The 22,321-nt window shown below is 46.6% G+C and overlaps 1 protein-coding gene across 1 annotated transcript; it reads right to left on the bottom strand.

The window, feature by feature from the left end:
- Window positions 1-682: 682 nt before the first annotated feature.
- On the bottom strand, window positions 683-7,433 carry LOC123188545 (NADH dehydrogenase [ubiquinone] flavoprotein 1, mitochondrial). Its single transcript, XM_044600712.1, has 2 exons — window positions 7,183-7,433; window positions 683-2,389 (listed from the first exon to the last, which is right to left on the bottom strand). The coding sequence occupies exons 1-2, from the start codon at window positions 7,234-7,236 to the stop codon at window positions 926-928; spliced, it is 1,518 nt and encodes a 505-aa protein (XP_044456647.1). The 5' UTR covers window positions 7,237-7,433; the 3' UTR covers window positions 683-925.
- Window positions 7,434-22,321: the final 14,888 nt, after the last annotated feature.

The following is a 22,321-nucleotide window of genomic DNA, read 5'->3' as shown; positions in this document are numbered from 1 at the left end:
GAACCAAATTGTTTGTCTATCTAAATCCAGTAGAGACCAAACTAGTGAGACCAAATCAAAAACCAAACCAAAAACTAAGTTTTGATCCAAACTATTCCCAGCCTGACATGTGCGCTTGTTGACTTTATCACTAAGTGAATCTTATTTTCTGTTCTTGTTTTTTATCTTTAGATATGGGGGAAAAAACGCAACTTACATGTTACTCATCATTCATCATCCCCTGTCCATGAGGATAGGAGCCACCGTGGCTTGTAGTTTTCTCACTATTTATTGCAGCAACTTCATAAGTCGATCAAGATTAGTCTGCAGGATTATAAGACGGCGTGCTTAGTCCGGTTAAAACACTCTGTGTTCAACAGGAAGAGAATCAAGCCAACAGCCAAATCATGAAGGAATTACGTGCCACGAAGGACAAAGGAGGCTTGATAACAATGTGGTGGCCCAAACCCACTTCTCAGAGTCCACGTGTTGTACAGGGTGCTTCATCGCCAACAAGGTTCAGAAAGAAAATATATCTTTTGAAGGAGATGGGGGCTAGACTAAGGTTCTGCCTTCATTTTAGCTTCGTCTGGCTGCTGCTCAGGAAGCCGAATAGAAGTGGAACACAAATCCATTATTAATATCAACTAGAGCAAACATTAGCCATCAGATGCCGACATAATTTTAGAGTTCACTCAGATTATGAGGATAGTCATTCTTTATAACATTATTAAAGAAGAAAAACAGGCTCATGTAACATACAAGGTACAATCCTTCAAATTCGTTTCTACTTCTCCATCAAAGCACACAAGGCTTCACCAGCGCATCAAATAAACATGGACATAAAAGGTTCGAACCAATAAGGTAAGCTACATCTGCTTGTACAGAAGAGCTTCACCGGTTTGCATTATTTCTGTGAATAAAATCAGGAAAACAGAAGTGGTGCTCATGCAGAAGCTGCCATCAGCAGCTCGCTATCAGCTCGATCGCGGATCCTCCTTTCCAGCTCAGGCCTGAAGTGCCTGATAAGACCCTGCACGGGCCATGCTGCAGCATCCCCGAGGGCGCAGATTGTGTGGCCTTCAATCTGCTTCGTCACCTCCTGAAGCATATCGATCTCTTCTAGCTTTGCATTGCCCACTTTGAGCCTCTCCATGATCATCCAGAGCCATCCTGTACCCTCACGGCAAGGCGTGCACTGCCCACAGCTCTCATGCTTATAGAAGTATGACAGTCTAGCAATCGCATCAACTACATCTGTGGATTTGTCCATCACCATAACTGCTGCAGTGCCTAATCCGGACTGTACAGCCTTTAGTGCATCATAGTCCATCAACACGTCATCACATATGTGCTTTGGCAACAAAGGAACAGATGAACCGCCAGGGATAACTGCAAGCAGGTTGTCCCATCCTCCTCTCACACCTCCGCAGTGCTTCTCGATCAATTCCTTCAGAGGTATACTCATTTCCTCCTCAACGGTACAAGGTTTGTTCACATGACCTGAGATGCAGTAAAGTTTTGTTCCCGAGTTATTCTTGCGTCCAAAACTCGCAAACCATTCTGGGCCACGCCTAAGAATTGTTGGAGACACAGCAACAGTTTCAACATTTGTGACAGTTGTGGGGCAGCCATACAGCCCAGCATTGGCAGGGAAAGGTGGTTTCAGCCTTGGTTTACCCTGCTTGCCTTCAAGGCTCTCCAGTAGGGCAGTCTCTTCACCACAAATGTAGGCACCAGCACCAAAATGTATATGTACATCAAAATCATAGCCTGACCCGCAAGCGTTCTTACCAAGAAGTCCTGATGCATATGCTTCCTGCCGAGCTTTCTCAAGGTTCAGACGCTCATTCACATATTCACCTCGAATGTAGATGTAAGCAGCTGATGCCCTCATTCCAACTCCAGCAATCAGGCAACCTTCCAGAAGCTTGTGGGGGTCATGGCGCATGATTTCCCTGTCTTTACAAGTTCCTGGTTCACTCTCATCAGCATTAACAACAAGATAAGAAGGACGTCCATCAGACACTTTGGGCATGAAAGACCATTTGAGGCCAGACGGAAAACCTGCACCTCCACGCCCTCGTAGACCTGATTTCTTCATTTCATTCACTATCCAATCTGCCCCTTTAATCACTAAATCCTTGGTTCTATACCAATCACCTCTCTTCATTGCACCTTTCAGAAAAGGGTCATGAAGACCATAGAGGTTGGTGAAAATACGATCTTCATCTTTAAGATCACCAAAGTGAGTCTTCTCTGGAGGTGGGGGTGGTGGTGGAGGCTGTGGTGTGCTTGATGTAGTAGCAGCCTGGGTGCTGAATGATCTGCCAGCAGGATGCAGGCCGGCACATGAGATAGAACTAGTAGGCTGTGCCTTTGATAGAGAATGCAAGTACTCAAGTGCAGCCTGGAACGAAGGAAAAACAAAACAAAATAAAATGAGGGATATGCCAATATTCTTAATTTGACTAGAACTATATGAGCCAATTTTAGAGTAAAGGAAGACCAATAAGGCAATGGTAATTTAAAAGGAAAGAAGGATTAATAAGGCAATGATGCCAGCAAGCAAGCTAACTCGATGTGGACGAAGTTGCACACTAGCCTTGGACAAAGTACAGAAGCAACAGCACAGCGCAGTGTGATTGTACTCCCTCTGTCAGGGTTTAGTGGGCCAGCAAGCCAAATCAGCAGGACCAAGGAACCCCGGGTTTACCACTGGTTATTAGCGGACGCTCCAGAAACCATATAATCTAATGTCTTAACTGATCCGCATTAGTAGCTACCGCACCCTTCTCACGCTTATTCCTCGCGTGCACCCCCATCTTGGCCAATTCATGGCCAATCCGAACCGAATAAGCAGCGCACGCACCAGCTGATCGTGTGTCCGTTTTAATTGAGAACTGAGCCCACCATCCCATCTATTTTGCTAACGGGTGGGAGTTAATTGCGGCGGGAAATGAACCGAATGTGGAAGGTCCAGGAAAAAGTGAAGCGTTTCCACACCTTGATTGAGGCAATGGCCTTTTAAATATGGACATGCCTATGCTGCTCACTGGCCTAATAAACCCGGACGGAGGGAGTATAACAGAAGCACTATATATGATGTGATCTAACTCATATAAATCGCAATTGTCTTACCAATTATCTGGACACATAATTACGCCTAAAAATGGGAATTGTGTGCCGAAAATTACAACAAATCCAAATGGCCAATAAATACCCTAAAATCCAATAGAAAAACTAAATTCCTGACCAGCATTATTCCACTTTGTCCTATTCAAACAAATCAGCTCAACAATCACAACATGTTACCAGGACGAACCCACAACCACTAACCAAGCAGTAGCCTAAGTTTCCCATCACCCCAGACTTGCAATGAACAAGGTCATGACAGCAGCTCTCCATAACTCCCACCACCCAAACCCAACCCCAGATCAAGGAAACACCCAAATCCCAGACACACATACATATCTGGAGTTGGAATGGGGAAAGAGGCGCTCAGGGTTGTCTACATCCAGCTGCTGCAGACCCAAACCGTACTGGCGGCGGCACAGGAGGCAGCGGTGGGCAATGTGGCGTACGGTTTTTTTTCCTCCTTCTCTGCCTCCTATTTGTTTTATGGTTGGATGGACACGACTTTGTGGGTGGGCAAGTGTGGTGCTTCGGTCTGGGGGATTTGGAGCAGACAACGTGGGATGTGTTGGACAGTACTGACACCCTACGGACTTGGTTTGATGGTCATATCGTCATGCTTCTCTTTCTAATTTTGTGATGTGATATGATACTTATTGTTTAATCTGTTCAATCTTTTGTAATGCCTGATATCCTATATAACTAAATAGTTGAGCCGTGGTAACCTATTTATCTCAACACGCAAGCATGCATGGGAAAAGAGCCACCTCAACATGCAAACATGCATAGTAATAGGCCCACCTTAATAGTTAATACAGTGAATCTGTTCACGAAAGCGTTATTAGGCAGCGCTTAAGTGAAACGGTTCGCTTCTGCCCTAGGCGCAACTTTTAGCATTGAGCGGAAAAAAGCAAGGTTTAGCGGCTGCTTTAGCACTAAGTGTTGGTTAAGCGAGCGCTACGCGCACTTAAGCGATAAAAAAGCGAAGCCTGGGCTACATGCGGGGGGGAAGGAGGGGGGGGGGGGGGTTATAAAGGCCTGCCCAAAACTGGACTGTTCGGCTAGGGATACTCAGTTAGGGAGCGACAGCAGCTCCTCTTCCTCCTCCTGGACGTCCACCCCTACTGGATCTGAATGCCGGCAGCTCGTCCTCCTGGACGTCCACCCCTACTGGATCTGAACGCCGGCAGCTCGTCCTCCTGGACGTCCACCCCTACTGGATCAGAACACCGGCAGTTTGCTTTCTTGTTCAGTTCATCAGTTGTTTGTTTCATAGTTTCATTCATTGGTCCTTGGTTAATTCCAACAGCAGGCGGCAGCAGTTTAGTGGTCTAGTGTTAGTATGGAGTCAGGAGGAGGAAATGATGGTGATGCTAGTGCAGCAGCAACGGCAGCAGAAGAGAGAGCAAAGATTATCCAAGAAGAAAAAGATCAAAGATTAAGCTGCTGCTTGGCTGCCTGAGCTGCTGCTTGGCTGCTTGAGCTGCTGCCATTTATCTTATATCTTATATGCTATTTATGCATTTATGTTTGCTGTGTGAAACTCTGCCTATGTCTTCTAGGCATAGCCGGTCCCAAGCCCGGGTAAAGGAGGAGGGTTGTGATAGGCTTGGCGAGCCAACGTAAAAACTAGCCAGTCTCATGGGTATGAAACCCATTTGAGGAGAGTAGTACTAGGATGGGTGACCTCCTGGGAAGTCCTCGTGAAAGGGTTTCGTATCTAAGGGTTATGATAGGCTTGGCGAGCCAACGTAAAAACTAGCAAGTCCTTTGGGTATGAAACCCATTTGGGCGAGAGTAGTACTAGGATGGGTGACCTCCTAGGAAGTCCTCGTGAAACGGTTTCATATCTAGCCTACCCCAACTTGTTTGGGACAAAAGGCTTAAGATGGACATGGAGAGATGCTTGCTGTGTGAACCACTAAACCTTATCTATTTCAGACTCTCAGTTATCTATATGTGCTATGTTTCCTATTTTCTTTGCATACTATTCAAAAACAGCCAAATTCTGGCCAATTTAAAAAAAACGCTTAATCCCGGCTAAGCTGCCATTGCTCTAAGTTGTGGCCTTCTGCTCCGCTTACGCTTACCGCTTTTTTGAACATTGATCATATGTATCCTCAATTTTAGCCTTCATCTGCTTAATCCAAATATTCATGTTTCATACAACCAAATCCATCAAAATATATTGCAACAATATCCCACAGCAACATGCAGGGTATCATCTAGTTCACCAAATTTTGGTGCGCAAGCTGTTTACAGGATTTAACTCAGATTGCATCTCTAATAAAAGCACTAGGAAAGAGAAAGAAAATGTGCATGTTACAAACCCTCAACCATTTACCAAGACTGAATCAACCCTCAAGTACAGAATCAAATACTTCACACCCTGAACTGTTGAAACTAGATGGTCTGCCCAAATGCAAGCACACCAGAGGTCACAAGTTTGAGGAATGGGCTGATTAATTTGATTAATTACTCTTTATTTTCCAGACTTAACTCTGTAGTGAAGTACATGTACAGTCTCTGAGCCCGGTGGTGCCACAGTTTTTGGTTCTCAAATTAACTCTGTCAGAAATAATTAACTGATTATTGTGGTTGTTTCAGTTTAGTAAATGGGGCTGGGCAAAAAACCTTTTCCTGTAAAACATAAAAAATTGCTATAGTGGTCATCAGGAAGTGACAAATAAATGCATCCAGATATCGGATACCCTTCCCATCATTATAAGTCTCAACTAGTGAGCAGCATAGAGTATACTGCATGAAGAAAAATAAACAAAATATGGATAGATTATGGACAGTGAAGTGGAGAATGCATGATCGAACTTCATATTTGCATGTCAGTTCCTAACTTATGCACTGTAAAACAAAATAAATAAGAATCCAGTATATGGCAGCTTAGCAAAGATCAAAAAGGCATACTACTAATTCACAGACATCTAAGATAGCACTGTAAACCCAAATGCTTGGTTAAGAACAACTTATAGGATATCATTCTTATCACAGGAAAGAAACCCATCAATGGCATAGGCTATATGACTTCCAGGTTACCTACCAAAGGATTACTAACGAATTAATGCCGAGAAACAGATGATGTAACTGTAAATCTGTAACAGTGGGTCACGTGCTACAAAACCCAAGTAGTCACAAAGGAAATAAAAGTAACACTTCCAACATCTGTAACCTTTTCAATTAACACTGAAAGCCTAAACCCAAGATTATCTCTACTAAACCCATTTTATCCCTGTATGTGAGATCTTCATAAAAACATGTCCATGTTTCCCTATAAGTTGAAATGGGAAAAGCACCACTATTGTGGAATTCTGATCTCATATCCAGTAGGAAAACAATCTAGTCTAAAGAGCAAAGAATTTTTTTTCATTTTGGCAAAGGTAAGGAGAGTAGCAGATATTTTATCTTACGTGTTCCAGTGCAACAATTGACCACATGCCCCAGTCAATCAGGAAACAATGAAAACTACAGGAGATGTGTCTCATTTCATCACAAAGAACATTATTAATAAAGCTATAAGAGGAACACAACACCCATAGTGCGGTTTGATGGCACACGCATCAGAACCCATGCAAAAAGGCACAACAACCGCGACGTGAGCAACTAGTATAGAATCTACTAGTGCTGTGGAAGAAAAATAGAAAAAACAATCTGGGCTACATCAAACTACACCTGTCAAGAACATGAACTAACAGAAAACAATAGTCTCCCTCCACGATTGAAAATATATGTATAAGCAGTGTTTGTCCTGCCAAACGTCAGGCGTACTTATATACTAACCACTTGTATTTCTACAGCTGAAACAACGGACAGGGGGGCTCGTACGAGCTGCCTATGGCCACCCAACGATCTACCGCGATCTCGTCCTCACAGTTAGAAATCAAATCCCCCAAACAGATTCGAAGCAGGCAGACAACAGGCACTCTCTCCGGTTTCGGCGCCTCAAATCGGCCACTCTCTCCGTTTACATTTCCATTTGCATTTACAGACAACAGGCAGATCCAAGCGCGAACCCCGGGTGGGTATGGGGGAGGGGGGAGGAGGTGGGGTTTGTACCTTGCGACCGGGAGAGATCTCCGCCGATCTGAGCAGCGCCCACCGCAGCGCCATCTCCGCCTCCGCTTGGCCTCGAGTCCGTCGGATTTGGGGAAAAACCGGGGAGAGGCTAGTGTGGTGTGGGGAGGAGAAACGGGGCGAGCTCCAGGCCAGGTGCAGGAGGGGAACCAGCGCTCTTCGAGGCCGCGGCTGTGTGTGTGTGTGTGTGTGTGTGTGGAGTATAGCTGGCCAAATGGGCCAGCGGCCTGATAGCCCGCGTGCCCGGCCCGGCACGTGGCTAAACGGGCCGTGCCCGGCACGTGGCGGCACGTGGCCCGCCTGGGGCCGTGTCTGGGCCGTGAGGCTGGGCACGCGTGCCAGCCCGGCACGGCACGCCTAGCCAGTGCACGCCCCGCACCGCACTGCAACACGTGACGCGCAGAACGAAGGAGGGGAGCGTCCAAAATTGAAAATTGGGGGCGTCTCGCACGCGCAGGGCGCAGGCGCTAGCCGCTGGCTGCCTCACTGGCTCGTTCGGGTGGGGCCGACCCTTTGCATGCGCGTGCTCCTGCAGTCCATTTGCAGCAGTACAACAATGTACACGTGAAATAAAGAAACAAAAAACTAGCGCGTGCGAGCGCGAATACGAGCACCTTGCTCGGTCGCTCGTGTCACCCGAGAGGCCAGCGTGCCAGGTGGGCCGTCGTGCCGGCCCGTGAGGCTGTTGTGCCGTGCCTGGGCCGGGGAGGCCAGCACGCGTGCCAGCCCGGCACGGCCCGTATACTAGACGTGCCTGGCCGGGCCTGGCCATGCCGGGCCCGCCCATTTGGCCAGGTATAGTATGGAGGGGGCTTTTGCCAGCTCCCGTGCTAAGGAGATGCGCCCAGCCCATGAGTCGCTGCTTCATTTTCTATTCCCCAGGCCAGGCCCATTCCCCACGGCACTCTCTCACGACAACGTGTTGACTTTCTTCTTAGTTAATGACGAAAAGAAAATACAAGCTTGAAAATCAATTAATTTATCAAAAAAAGCTTGAAAATCAATTAAAAAGAGAAAAATAGAAGAAAATTTTAATTAAAGTCAAAAATGTTATTTTAAACAAAAATGTGAAGGATGATTAACATTCATGTATGATGTCGCAGCTTACATGCATAGACTAATGCAAAAATAAATATAAATTGTAAGTTAAATGCATGGCTTGCTTATGTGGGAGACTTAAAATGCATGGTTTAATGGGAGAGAGGCCTTAAATGCATGGCTTAGTGGGAACGCTGAGGTGGACACTTTGCATGTTGAGAGAATTGGGATCAACTTTTTAATAATAGAATATGCGTGTGTTCATAGAGGTGAGTGTATATGCATGTATGTGATCATCTTCGATTGTGTTGTGTTCAAGAAGAGAGAGTTATCATTATCATCTTGAACTGGGTGTAGACCGTTTTGTAGGGAGGGCTCTCGCGATGGCCAAGGCGCTTCGTCGATGCAACCAATGGTGAGAGATGGCGACTGCGCCAGCCTTAGAGGCCCTTGGGAGGTGCAAATAGGTGGTGGTGGGAGCACCTTCAAGCGGCCGAGGGGGGGGGCTTCTTTGATGAGCGTGTGAACCAGAAGTGTGCCTGAGGCGGATGAGAGAAAGTGTCGGAGTTCATGGGATGAGGTCCGGGGCCATTGAAGGAGGTTGGATTGGCACTTATAGAGAGTACTTCAGCAACTGGGGTGGTGATTTTTATCTTCTTCGAGCATTTCTTCCTCTATCTTAGTCCTAGTTCTAGCGTTAATTGGAGAAGACGGGGAGGTTGTCGATCCGAGTGGATTGATTCGAATTTCAAATAATGAGTTTTGAAGGAAATATGCCCTAGAGGCAACAATAAAGTCGTTATTTATATTTACTTATATCACGATAAATGTTTATTATTCATGCTCGAATTGTATTAACCAGAAACTTAGTACATGTGTGAATACATAGACAAAACACAGTGTCCCTAGTATGCCTCTACTTGACTAGCTCGTTAATCAAAGATGGTTAAGTTTCCTGACTATAGACAGGTGTTGTCATTTGATAAACGGGATCACATCATTAGATAATGATGTGATGGACCCATCCGTTAGCTTAGCATAATGATCGTTAAGTTTTATTGCTATTGCTTTCTTCATGACTTATACATATTCCTCTGACTGTGAGATTATGCAACTTCCGAATACCGGAGGAACACCTTGTGTGCTATCAAACGTCACAATGTAACTAGGTGATTATAAAGATGCTCTACAGGTGTCTCCAAAGGTGTTTGTTGGATTGGCATAGATCAAGATTAGGATTTGTCACTCCGAGTATCGGAGAGGTATCTCTGGGCCCTCTCGGTAATGCACATCACTATAAGCCTTGCAAGCAATGTGACTAATGAGTTAGTTGCGGGATGATGTATTAGGGAATGAGTAAAGAGATTTGCCGGTAACGAGATTGAACTAGGTATGATGATACCGACGATCGAATCTCGGGCAAGTAACATGCCAATGACAAAAGGGAATAACGTATATTGTTGTCGTTTGACCGATAAAGATCTTCGTAGAATACGTAGGAACCAATATGAGCATCCAGGTTCCGCTATTGGTTATTGAACGGAAATGTGTCTCGGTCATGTCTACATAGTTCTCAAACCCGTAGGGTCCGCACGCTTAACGTTCGATGGCGATTTGTATTATGAGTTATGTGTTTTTGTTGACCAAAGTTTGTTCGGAGTTCTAAATGAGATCACGGACATGATGAGAAGTCTCGAAATGGTTGAGAGGTAAAGATTCATATATTGGAAGGTAGTATTCGGACATAGGAATGGTTCCAAGTGGTTTGGGTATTTTACCGGAGTACCGGGGGTTTACCGGAACCCCGCGGGGAAGTATTGGGCCTAGATGGGCCTTAGTGGAGAGAGAGAGGAGGGCCGCAAGGGGTGCCCCCCATGGCAGTCTGAATTGGACCAGGGGAGGGGGCGGCGCCCCCCTTTCCCTCTCCCTCTCCTCCTCCTTCCTTTTCCCATCCGGTGAAGAAAGGAAAAGGGGGGACCGCATCCTACTAGGAGTGGAGTCCTAGTAGGACTCCCCCCATGGCGCATGCCTCCTGGCCGGCCGCCTCCTCCTCCCCTCCTTTATATACGGGGGCAAGGGCACCCCATAACACATCAATTGTTCTCTTAGCCGTGTGCGGTGCCCCCCTCCATAGTTTACTCCTCCGGTCATAGCATCATAGTGCTTAGGCGAAGCCCTGCGTGATCACATCACCATCACCGTCGCCACGCCATCGTGCTGACAGAACTCTCCCTCAACCCTCTACTAGATCAAGAGTTCGAGGGACGTCATCGCGCTGAACGTGTGCTGAACTCGGAGGTGTCGTACGTTCGGTACTTGATCGGTTGGATCGCGAAGACGTTCGACTACATCAACCGCGTTAAACTAACGCTTTCGCTTTCGGTCTACGAAGGTACATGGACACATTCTCCCCCTCTCGTTGCTATGCATCTCCTAGATAGATCTTGCGTGATCGTAGGATTTTTTGAAATTGCATACTATGTTCCTCGACAGTGGCATCCGAGCCAGGTTTATGCGTAGATGATATGCACGAGTAGAACACAAAGAGTTATGGGCGATAATAGTCATATTGCTTACCACCAACATCTTATTTTGATTCGGCAATATTGTTGGATGAAGCGGCCCGGACCAACATTACATGACCATGTTCATGAGATCGGTTCTACCGACGTGCTTTTGCACACAGGTGGCTGGCGGGTGTCTGTTTCTTCAACTTTACTTGGATCGAATTTGACTATGACCAGTCCTTGTTGAAGGTTAAAACAGCACACTTGATGAAAAATCGTTGTGGTTTTGATGCGTAGGTAAGAACAGTTCTTGCTAGAAGCCCATAGCAGCCACGCAAAACTTGCAGCAACACCCACTAAAATCATATTCGTAATTGGGATCGCCGCCGGTACGAAAGAAAAACGGATCATGCGCTATAGACTATAAGTTTGCTTCCAAAATAATATTAAACAAGTAAAAATAAGATCATATTCAGATTGTACATATTTTTCTAATCAAATTTCATATATAACATGTTAAAATCGGAGTTACAGTTTAAAAGACACGGATAATTTAGAAAAGCATTTGTTAGATTTAAATATCTTCTAAAATATTATTTAAAATATTTACAACTAAAAATAATATCGTATCATATTCTACATATTTTTCTAATCAAACTTCATATATAACATGTTCAAATCGGAGATACGGTTTAAAAGATATGAAAATTTTAGAAAAGCATTTGTTTAACTTAAATATGGTCCGTGGATGAATTACCTAAAATGTCGGGGGGTGGGGGGGTTCAAAAAAATGTAAAATAATGGTTCGGACTATGACTTAAGTTCGGACTATGGGTTGATTTCAAGGAAATAGAGGGGCTTTTCACAAAAACGCCGACGACGCACGACCAGAAGCAGTATTTGCTTTATTATTAGGGGAAGATGGATCACGTGATCATTTAGATGACTAGAGGGATGTCTATCTAAGTGGGAGTTCTTAAGTAATATGATTAATTGAACTTCAATTTATCATGAACTTAGTCCTGATAGTTTTTGCATATCTATGTTATTGTAGATCAATGGCCCGTGCTACAGTTCCCTTGAATTTTAATGTGTTCCTAGAGAAAGCTAAGTTGAAAGATGATGGTAGCAACTACATCGAATGAGTCCGTAACTTGAGGATTTTCCTCATTGCTGCACAGAAGAGTTATGTCCTGGAAGCACCGCTAGGCGCAAGGCCTGCTGTAGGAGCAACTCCGGACGTTATGAACGTCTCGCAGACTAAAGCTGATGACTACTCGATAGTTCAGTGTGTCATGCTTTACAGCTTAGAATCGGGACTTCAAAGACGTTTTTAACGTCATGGAGCATATGAGATGTTCCAGGAGTTGAAGTTAATATTTCAAGCAAATGCCCGAGTTGAGAGATATGAAGTCTCCAGCAAGTTCTATAGCTGCAAGATGGAGGAGAATAGTTCTATCAGTGAACACATACTCATAATGTCTGGGTACCATAACCACTTGACTCAGCTGGGAGTTAATCTTCCTGATGATAGTGTCATTGACAGAGTTCTTCAATCACTGCCACCAAGCTATAAAGGTTCGTGATGAACTATAGTATGCAAGGGATGAAAAAGACAATTCCCGAGCTCTTCTCAATGCTAAAGGCTGCAGAGGTAGCAATCAAGAAGGAGCATCAAGTGTTTTTTTGACATAAAGACTGTAAGGGAACCCCCTACAGTATAATTGGTCCAACAAACCCAAATTGCAAGTACCATGCCTTGAACCTGGGTGGGTAGGAAGGCATCAGCCCCTTTCCACCACTAGGCTATGCCTTAGTCTGCAGGAGCATCAAATGTTGATGGTTAACAAGACCACTAGTTTCAAGAAAAATGGCAAATGGAAGAAGGGGAACTTCAAGAAGAACAACAAGCAAGTTGCCGCTCAAGGGAAGAAACCCAAGTCTAGACCTACGCCTGAAACAGAGTGCTTCTACTACAAAGGGATTGGTCACTGGAAGCGGAACTGTCCCAAGTATTTGGCGGATAAGAAGGATGGCAAAGTGAAAGGTATATTTGATATACATGTTATTGACGTGTACCTTACTAATGCTCGTAGTAGCGCCTGGGTATTTGATATTGGTTCTGTTGCTCATATTTGCAACTCGAAACAGGGGCTACGGGTTAAACGAAGATTGTCTAAGGACGAGGTGACGATGCGCGTCGAAAATGGTTCCAAGGTCGATGTGATCGCCATCGGCACGTTACCTCTACATCTACCTTCGGGATTAGTTTTAGACCTGAATAATTGTTATTTGGTGCCAGCGTTGAGCATGAACATTATATCTAGATCTTGTTTGATGCGAGACGATTATTCATTTAAATCAGAGAATAATGGTTGTTCTATTTATATGAGTAATATCTTTTATGGTCATGCACCCTTGATGAGTGGTCTATTTTTGTTGAATCTCGATCATGGTGATACACATATTCATAATATTGAAGCCAAAAGATGCAAAGTTAATAATGATAGTGCAACTTATTTGTGGCACTGCCGTTTAGGTCATATTGGTGTAAAGCGCATGAAGAAACTTCATGCTGATGGGCATTTGGAATCACTTGATTATGAATCATGTGATGCTTGCAAACCATGCCTCATGGGCAAGATGACTAAGACTCCGTTCTCCAGAACAATGGAGAGAGCTATTAACTTATTGGAAATAATACATACTGATGTATACGGTCCAATGAGTGTTGAGGCTCGCGGCGGGTATCGTTATTTTCTAACCTTCATAGATGATTTGAGCAGATATGGGTATATCTACTTAATGAAACATAAGTCTGAAACATTTGAAAAGTTCAAAGAATTTCAGAGTGAAGTGGAAAATCATCGTAACAAGAAAATAAAGTTTCTATGATCTGATTGTGGAGGTGAATATTTGAGTTACGAGTTTGGTCTCTATTTGAAACAATGTGGAATAGTTTCGTAACTCACGCCACCTGAAACACCACAGTGTAACAGTGTGTCCGAACGTCGTAACCGTACTTTATTAGATATGGTGCGATCTATGATGTCTCTTACCGATTTACCACTATCGTTTTGGGGTTATGCTTTAGAGACGGCTGCATTCACGTTAAATAGGGCACCATCTAAATCCGTTGAGACGACATCATATGAACTGTGGTTTGGAAAGAAACCTAAGCTGTTGTATCTTAAATTTCGGGGCTGCGATGCTGATGTGAAAAAGCTTCAATATGATAAGCTTGAAACCAAATCAGAGAAATGCGTCTTCATAGGATACCCAAAGGAAACTGTTGGGTACACCTTCTATCACAGATCCGAAGGTAAGATATTCGTTGCTAAGAATGGATCCTTTCTAGAGAAGGAGTTTCTCTTGGAAGAAGTGAGTGGTAGTGAGGGAGTCCTGGATTTGGGGGTCTCCGGACAGCCGGACTATATGCTTTGGCCGGACTGTTGGACTATGAAGATACGAGATTGAAGACTTCGTCCCGTGTCCGGATGGGACTCTACTTGGCGTGGAAGGCAAGCTAGGCAATACAGATATGTATATCTCCTCCTTTGTAACCGACCTTGTGTAACCCTAGCCTCCTCCGGTGTCTATATAAATCGGAGGGTTTTAGTCTGTAGGACAACATACAATCATACCATAGGCTAGCTTCTAGGGTTTAGCCTCTCCGATCTCGTGGTAGATCAACTCTTGTACTACTCATATTATCAAGAATAATCAAGCAGGACGTAGGGTTTTACCTCCATCAAGAGGGCCCGAACCTGGGTAAAACATCGTGTCCCCTGCCTCCTGTTACCATCCGCCTTAGACGCATAGCTCGGGACACCCTACCCGAGATCCGCCGGTTTTGGCACCGACATTGGTGCTTTCATTGAGAGTTCCTCTGTGTCGTCATCATTAGGCTTGATGGCTCCTTCAATCATCGATAGCGATGCAGTCTAGGGTGAGACTTTTCTCCCCGGACAGATCTTTGTATCCGGCGGCTTCGCACTGTGGGCCAACTCGCTTGGCCATCTGGAGCAGATCGAGAGTTACGCCCCTGGCCACCAGGTCAGGTTTGGAAGCTTAAACTACACGGCCGATATCCGCGGAGACTTGATCTTCGACGGATTTGAGCCCCTGCCTAGTGCGCCACACGGTCACGATGAGCATGATTTAGCTCTACCATCGGACAGTGTTCAGGAGATCGCACCGGCAACCGCTCCGACCCTCAATTCGGAGCCAGTTGCGCCATCCATGGACGGGTGGATATACCTCGCCACGGAGGTCGTATCCTCAGCTGCGATCGAGCCGAGTATCAACCTTACCCTTCACGAGAGTCGTGATGCCAAACTGCCTGATCCTTCCCCGCCCACAGACTCCGAACCGCCTGTGCCCGTGCCTATCGAATCCGACTGGGCGCCGATCATGGAGTTTACCTCCGCGGATATCTTTCAGCACTTGCCCTTCGACGACATACTGAACTCATTAAGGTCTCTCTCCTTGTCAGGAGAGTCCTGGCCGAACTATGTCCGGAAGGATTGGGATGCGGATGACGAAGAAATTCGCCGCCCACCCACCACCCACTTAGTAGACACTGTTGACGATTTGACCGACATGCTCGACTTCGACTCCGAAGACATCGACGGTATGGATGACGATGCAGGAGACGAACAGGAACCACTGCCCACAGGGCACTGGACGCCCACTTCATCATATGACGTATACATGGTGGACACACCCAAAGAAAACGACGACGAGGAACGGAAGGACGCAGCGAAGGGTTGTTCCCTCGAGAAGCAGTCAAAGCGGCGGCGTAAGCGCCACTCCAAATCCCGCCTCGGCAGAAACAACGATCATATAGACCCAGCGTTAGAGCAGGGTGAACCATCGCCCGACCACGGCAACACGGAGAATCAAACCGAACAACCCGACTCCGTCGAAGATAACAGTCCGGACGACATCACACCGGACAGGCACCCGAAGCAATAGAATGCCCATCAAAGGCTTGTTGCCACTGCGAGGAGTCTGAAAAAGCAGAAGCAAAGGCTCAAGGCTGCACAAGACACACTCAGAATCAGATGGAGTGAAGTACTCAACACTGCAGCGAAGTACGGCGTAATTGCCACACCAAGAGCTACCCGAAGCGAAAGTTGCTACCTAAATTCGATGAGGAGGCCTTAGATCCCCCACAGCCAAAAAACAAAACGGCCATCCAGTTGGATAGACGACCTCATGGCCAACATAGAGCGGCAAACGACGCCGCACATAAGCCAGTACGCGATCCACGTGAGGGCTCACATCAAAAGGACAACGCAACCAGATCCATCTACGGATCACGCAAGCGCGCTCCAGCATGCAATGCAACACAACAAACATCCCAACACCACGATACGCCCAAATATAGGGGTGCCGCACACCCCCTATGTTTCACCGATGAGGTGTTGGACCATGAATTTCCAGAGGGATTCAAACCCGTAAACATAGAGGCATACGACGAAACGACAGACCCTGGGGTCTGGATTGAGGACTACATCCTCCATATCCATATGGCTCGAGGAGACGATCTCCACGCCATCAAGTACTTACCCGTCAAGCTCAAAGGGCCAGCTCGTCACTGGCTTAAAAGCCTCCCCGACAACTCCATTGGAAGCTGGGAAGAGCTCGAAGACGCCTTCCGGGCATATTTTCAAGGGACCTATGTCCGACCACCAGATGCAGACGATTTAAGTCATATAACTCAACAGCCCGGAGAGTCAGCCCGAAAGCTTTGGAACAGGTTCCTCACTAAAAAGAACCAAATAGTCGATTGTCCGGACGCCAAAGCCTTAGCAGCTTTCAAGCACAATGTTCGAGATGAATGGCTTGCCAGATACCTCGGCCAAGAAAAGCCGAGAACAATGGCAGCATTAACAAGCCTCATGACCCGCTTTTGCGCGGGTGAGGACAGCTGGTTAGCCCGATGCAGCACCAGCGACCCAAGTACATCCGAAGTCAGGTACGGAAACGGGAAATCATGACGCAGCAAAAACAAGCGCCGGAATAAAGAAGACAGCCCGAAGAGCACGACGGTAAACGCCGGATTCAGAAGCTCTCGGCCAGGTCAGCAAAAGCTGCCCTCCAAAGGCAACAGAGATGAACTGTCCAGCCTAAACAAGATTCTGGACCAAATATGTCAGATCCATAGCACCCCCGATAAACCTGCAAATCATACCCATAGAGAATGTTGGGTCTTCAAGCAGTCCGGCAAGCTCAACGCCAAACATAAGGGGCAGGATACACCAAGCGAAGACGAGGACGATCCTAGCAAGCAAAGCACTGGGGAACAGAAGAAATTCCCACCAGAAGTCAAAACAGTAAACTTGTTACACGTGACAAAGGGGAGAAACAAAGTGACACTCCTAGCGACACATGCCCCAGGGCCTATCACCGCGAAGTTCTGCCACTGGTCGTCCCAACCGATCACCTTTGACCATCGGGATTACTCGGCAAGTATCTGGTGTGCAGAATGGGCTGCCCTGGTACTAGACCCAATAATTGATGGATACCACTTCACACGAGTCCTGATGGACGGCGACGACAGTTTAAACCTGATATATCGGGACACAGTCTGCAAAATGGGGATAGACCCAATAAAAATTAGCCTTAGCAATACTACCTTTAAAGGAGTGATGCCAGGCCCAGAAGCCCATTGCACGGGCTCCTTGCTACTAGAGGTTATATTCGGCTTTCCCGATAACTTCCGCAGCGAAAAGTTAACCTTCCACATCGCTCCATTCCAAAGCGGCTATCAAGCACTACTCGGACGCGAAGCTTTCGCTCGCTTTAACGCAATACCGCATTACGCCTCTCTCATGCTTAAGATGCCCGGTCCACGTGGCAGCCGCACACTAAACGGCCTGACCAACTAATGCATCTGCCAGGTCGTTAAGACCACGGACGTGGTTAGACGAGTCCGGCGCAGCTATATGTACTTGATACAGGTTTGATGGCTATACCCCTATTACAATACAAGGGGCTCAACGCGCACAATCAAGTGGCAATTAGGCTCAACTTTACTCATCTTGAATTGTATATAGTTTATTTAGTATAACCTACCTTTTTGCACGACAACTTTTCAACTAAGTTCCTCTCTTTTACAGATGACCATCGTGCTACACCCGTCCAGGACACGGCACAACGGAGACACAGGCGCAGACGTGCAGCAGGGACCCGTTCCAAGGATTCTTTTTAGATTAAGACCCTGCAGAAACCTTTTTTACTGTCTCTTGTTGATACACATCCCTCGGATTCTCAGTACAATTGAGAAGGATGCTGACGTATTGGCATGTGGCCATGTCAGAATATTGCACGTACCTGGACACCAGGGGCTTATTACAAAGGGCATTGTTTAGGCCCGGTTTACATCATAAAGACCGAATACCTTAGGGAGTGTTCGGCGTCGCGAGTTTGGCCTTATATGCATCAGCTCTGAATCATGTCTTTGGTCAAATGTTGGGTTTGCCCGGCTCCTGTGTTTTGCTGCCTTACGTTCCGCTCTATCGGCTAAGGCGGCACCAGGAGAACTACTACGATTGTGCCCTGGTTCATCCGGGCGAGCACCTCAGTAGAGAAAGCCGAAAACTGACTGTCATGATATAGCATGAGACTGGTCAACCACTCGATGACCTAGCGGAATCTTCGGGATTCCTCCGCCTTAACGAAGGGCCGTTTCCCGGCCAGGCATGTACGCGCCCCGAATCCGGATGAGCGCGGAGCCACCAGGGGCTATATAGTAGCCCCACTGTAAAACTCCTCTAGCTAAGTGAAAGTGTTAAAGCATTATAGTCCGGTTGCCTAGTTCGCTGCGCTATCACCTCCTTAATGGACCAAGACGTTGGATCAAGTGTGAACATGCGTCTTCTGCGAACACCCCCGCATTATATGCATGGGGGCTGAAGTCGACGACTGCCATCTTCCAGGTTATATATATATATATATATATATATATATATATATATATATACATAAACGGCCACACAGGAGGCATCATAGTACTTTCGGGCAAAAGTATAAATACAGCCTTGATAAGTTCAATAAAACATTGTTTTTACAATGGGAATACATGTCACTCAAACATAATATTCTTCGAGCACTGAGCCTCTATCGAACGAGCACCTTCAACTTCAAAGTAGTGCTCGGCAGCCACTCGGCCTATGGCCGAACCCTGTGCCGCAACAGTGGTGGCATCCATCTCCACCCAGTATGTTTTGACACGGGCAAGGGCCATCCGCGAGCCTTCTATGCACGCCGACCTCTTTACATCATCGATGCGTGGCACAGCGCCAAGGAATTGTTGCACTAAGCTAAAGTAGCTATTCGGCCTTGGCCCTCCTGGCCACAAATGATCCACAATGGACCTCATGGCCAGTCCGGATAATCTATGGAGCTCGGCCCAACTGGTCAATCACTCACTTAGCAACAGCGGACGGACTGGAGCGTGAAACCGTGACCAAAACAGCTTCTCCACTTCAGGACCTTCCTGATCCTTGAAGTACTCGGTCGCATCTGCAGCACTTGCAGCCAAATCCATGTACGCGTCCGCAGAACTCCATAGCCGGTCTAGAGGAGCATACTTCGGATCTCCGAACTTAGTCTGCAACAAGAAGGGCTTCCCAGACACGATATCTGCAGCTTGATTCAACTCCTCCTTCGTCGCTCTAATTTTGGAGCGGGCTTCCTTGGCAGCCACCCGGGCCTTCTCCAGGTGTAACACCCCGGATGTAACTTACCCAATATGTACTCCAACTCTTGTCGTTTCCGGCGTTAAGTTATTTTATTTTCTCGGGTTCGGGTTTTTGTCTCCGTGTGTTGTTATCGTTGTCATGAATCTCATATCATGTCATCATGTGCATTGCATTTGCATACATGTTCATCTCATGCATTCGAGCATTTTCCCCGTTGTCCGTTTTGCATTCCGGTGCTTCGTTCTCCTCCGGTGGTCATTTCTACCTTTCTTTCGTGTGTGGGGATTAAACATTTCTGGATTGGACCGAGACTTGCCAAGCGGCCTTGGTTTACTACCGGTAGAACGCTTGTCAAGTTTCGTACCATTTGGACTTCGTTTGATGCTCCAACGGTTAACCGAGGGACCGAGAAGGCCTCATGTGTGTTGCAGCCCAACACCCCTCCATTTTGGCCCAAAACGCACCAAAACCCTCTCCATCCTCTAGAGCGTTCGATCACGATCGCGTGGCCAAAAACCGCACCTCATTTGGACTCGCCTAGCTCCTCCTATGCCTATATAAAGACCCTTCCTCGAAAATCCGGATCTCCCCCGTCCAAACCCTAAACATATCGCCTCCGTCACCGCCGGACACGTCCGGACGGAGCCGAACGTTGTCCGCCGCCGCCACCGACCAATCCTGCGCTTCCACCTGTCTCGGGCGGGCGCCCACATCGCCGCCGCCGCGCCGGCCCGCCCGAGCCCGCGGGAGGCCCCCACGGCACATCCCTCCGTGCCGCCCGGCCGCCTCTCCCTCCGCCCGCGCCTTCGCCGCCCCTCCTCGCCGGCAGCCACCGCTCCGCCGTGCCACTCCACGACGCCGGCCATGCCCGACGCCGGCCGGACCTCGCCGCCGCGCGCCCGCGCCGTGGGAGCCGAGCCCCGCCGTCGCCTCCTCCGGCCACCGCCTCGCCCTCCTCGCGCCGGCAAGCTCCGGATCTGGCTCCCTACATCCTCTCCGGTGAGCTACAGCGTCTTCCGGCGATCTCCTCAGTTCGCGTGCAACCGGATCTGGATCTGGATGTTTGGGTTGACTTTTGCCCCGAAACCCTAGTTCATTTGCTCCTGTTCATCACATCGTAACTTTGCATCCGTAGCTCCGTTTTGGGCATATAGCATATCAAAATGTTCGTCTCAAAGAGCACATCATTTCATCTCATTGCATCATTTTCATTTGAGTTCATCTTGATGCCCGAAATGCTGTTAGAAGAGTGCTACTTGAGATAATTGTCAGGTCTGCTGCTCCATTTAGATATTTGTCATTTTTGTCATGATTATTGTGTGCATGATATGTCCATGAGTTCTACATATGTTTTGTTAAGGGTTTTACCATCTTTCTAGAGGTGCAACCTATGTATTTTTGTGATGTGTGTGGTGACTAGCACAAGCTTGCAAAGTGAGGCATTTGCTAATGCTGATTTCAGGGACTTAGCATTTCCACTAAGTCCTTGAGCTGTTTATCTCATATGGCCATATGTTCATGTTGTTTTCTAGTGATCCGTGCCTCTTTTGAGGATGATAAGTAAGGATGTTTTGTTAATCTTGTAGTGCTCTATCCATCCATGTCTTTTTTTTCAATTATGGAGCACCCTACCTTGAGTCAATCGAGTTCTACTTTTGCTATTTCGTGAATCTGGGTAGATTGTCTACTTGTTAGCGATTTTGCCGAGGATGTTGTAGTTGATCCGTGCATGCTATGTTATTGTTCTTGCCATTTCTAGCTTGCATTTTGTGTATTCTTGATGGATGTATGCTTAGTTTGTCATGACTTGCTCTGTGGTGAGTGCATCGAGCTTGTAAACATGCCTACTTGATATATGTTTCAGCATGCTCCAGTTTTCACTAAGTCTGAGAACTGATTATGTTTTTGCCATGTTCACATGCTTGCAAATGTATTTTCTGATCCCTTTTGGCTCAAGGTCACTAAGGGACTTTTGTTAAACTCTTTGTGTAGCTCCATTCCATGCTTTACTTTGCCATGTCTAGGTCCTGTAGAATATAGTTTTCATGCTCCGAAGAGTGCTATCTGATCTAAAATTCCAGACAAGTGTTAATTTCACTAAGTCTGAAATCTGTTTACCAAATGCATTTTTGCCATGCTTGTTTGAACCTGTTAATGGATGAATTGGCTGTAGCTCAGTGCTAGACTTTTGTTAAGCTTCATGAATACATCCCTGCCATGTATTTTGTTGTCATGTTTGTGTGCTGTAGTATGTTCATCTTGTTGCATTTAGATGACTACTTGTTGTAAATCGCAGAACGTGGGCATATTTGAATTGCTTGCCATTTCCAAACCATAACTCCGATTCCGGCGTTCTTTATATCGTTTTAAAGCGATTTCATCTCATCTTTCCAGTGGCACACTTGGATTTCCAGGTTGAGGCCAGATTCATGCATCCCTTGTCAAATTCTTGCATATGCATCCCGCATCGCATCCCGCATAGCATACCATCATTGCATCATATTGTTTGAGCTTTGCACGTGGTTGATTGTGTTCCGTTTGCTTGTTTGTCTTGTTTGGGTAGAGCAGGGAGACAAGTCCGCTAACGAGGAGCCCGTTGAGTTTGCTTTCGAGGATCCAGTCAACTCTGACAACTTTGTAGGCAAGATGATCATACCCTCGAAATCACTACTATCTTTGGTTTGCTAGATGCTCGCTCTTTTGCTATGCCTATGCTATGATGCCTACCACTTGCTTATCATGCCTCCCAAATTGCCCTGTTCAGCCTCTAACCCACCATGTCCTAGCAAACCATTGATTGTCTATGTTACCGCTTTGCTCAGCCCTTCTTATAGCGTTGCTAGTTGCAGGTGAAGATTGGAGACC

Source organism: Triticum aestivum, chromosome 2A (genome assembly GCF_018294505.1).
Source record: "Triticum aestivum cultivar Chinese Spring chromosome 2A, IWGSC CS RefSeq v2.1, whole genome shotgun sequence".
NCBI lineage: Eukaryota > Viridiplantae > Streptophyta > Magnoliopsida > Poales > Poaceae > Triticum > Triticum aestivum.
This window is presented reverse-complemented; position numbering and strand designations above follow the sequence as displayed.

What these genes read in the sequence shown, in the direction of transcription:
- LOC123188545 (XM_044600712.1), bottom strand. Translation starts at nt 7,236, where the DNA reads ATGGCGCTGCGGTGGGCGCTGCTCAGATCGGCGGAGATCTCTCCCGGT. An exon ending in AGATCTCTCCCGGTCGCAAG is followed by an intron (nt 2,390 to 7,182) that starts GTACAAACCCCA and finishes CCTTCGTTCCAG; the next exon opens with GCTGCACTTGAGTACTTGCA.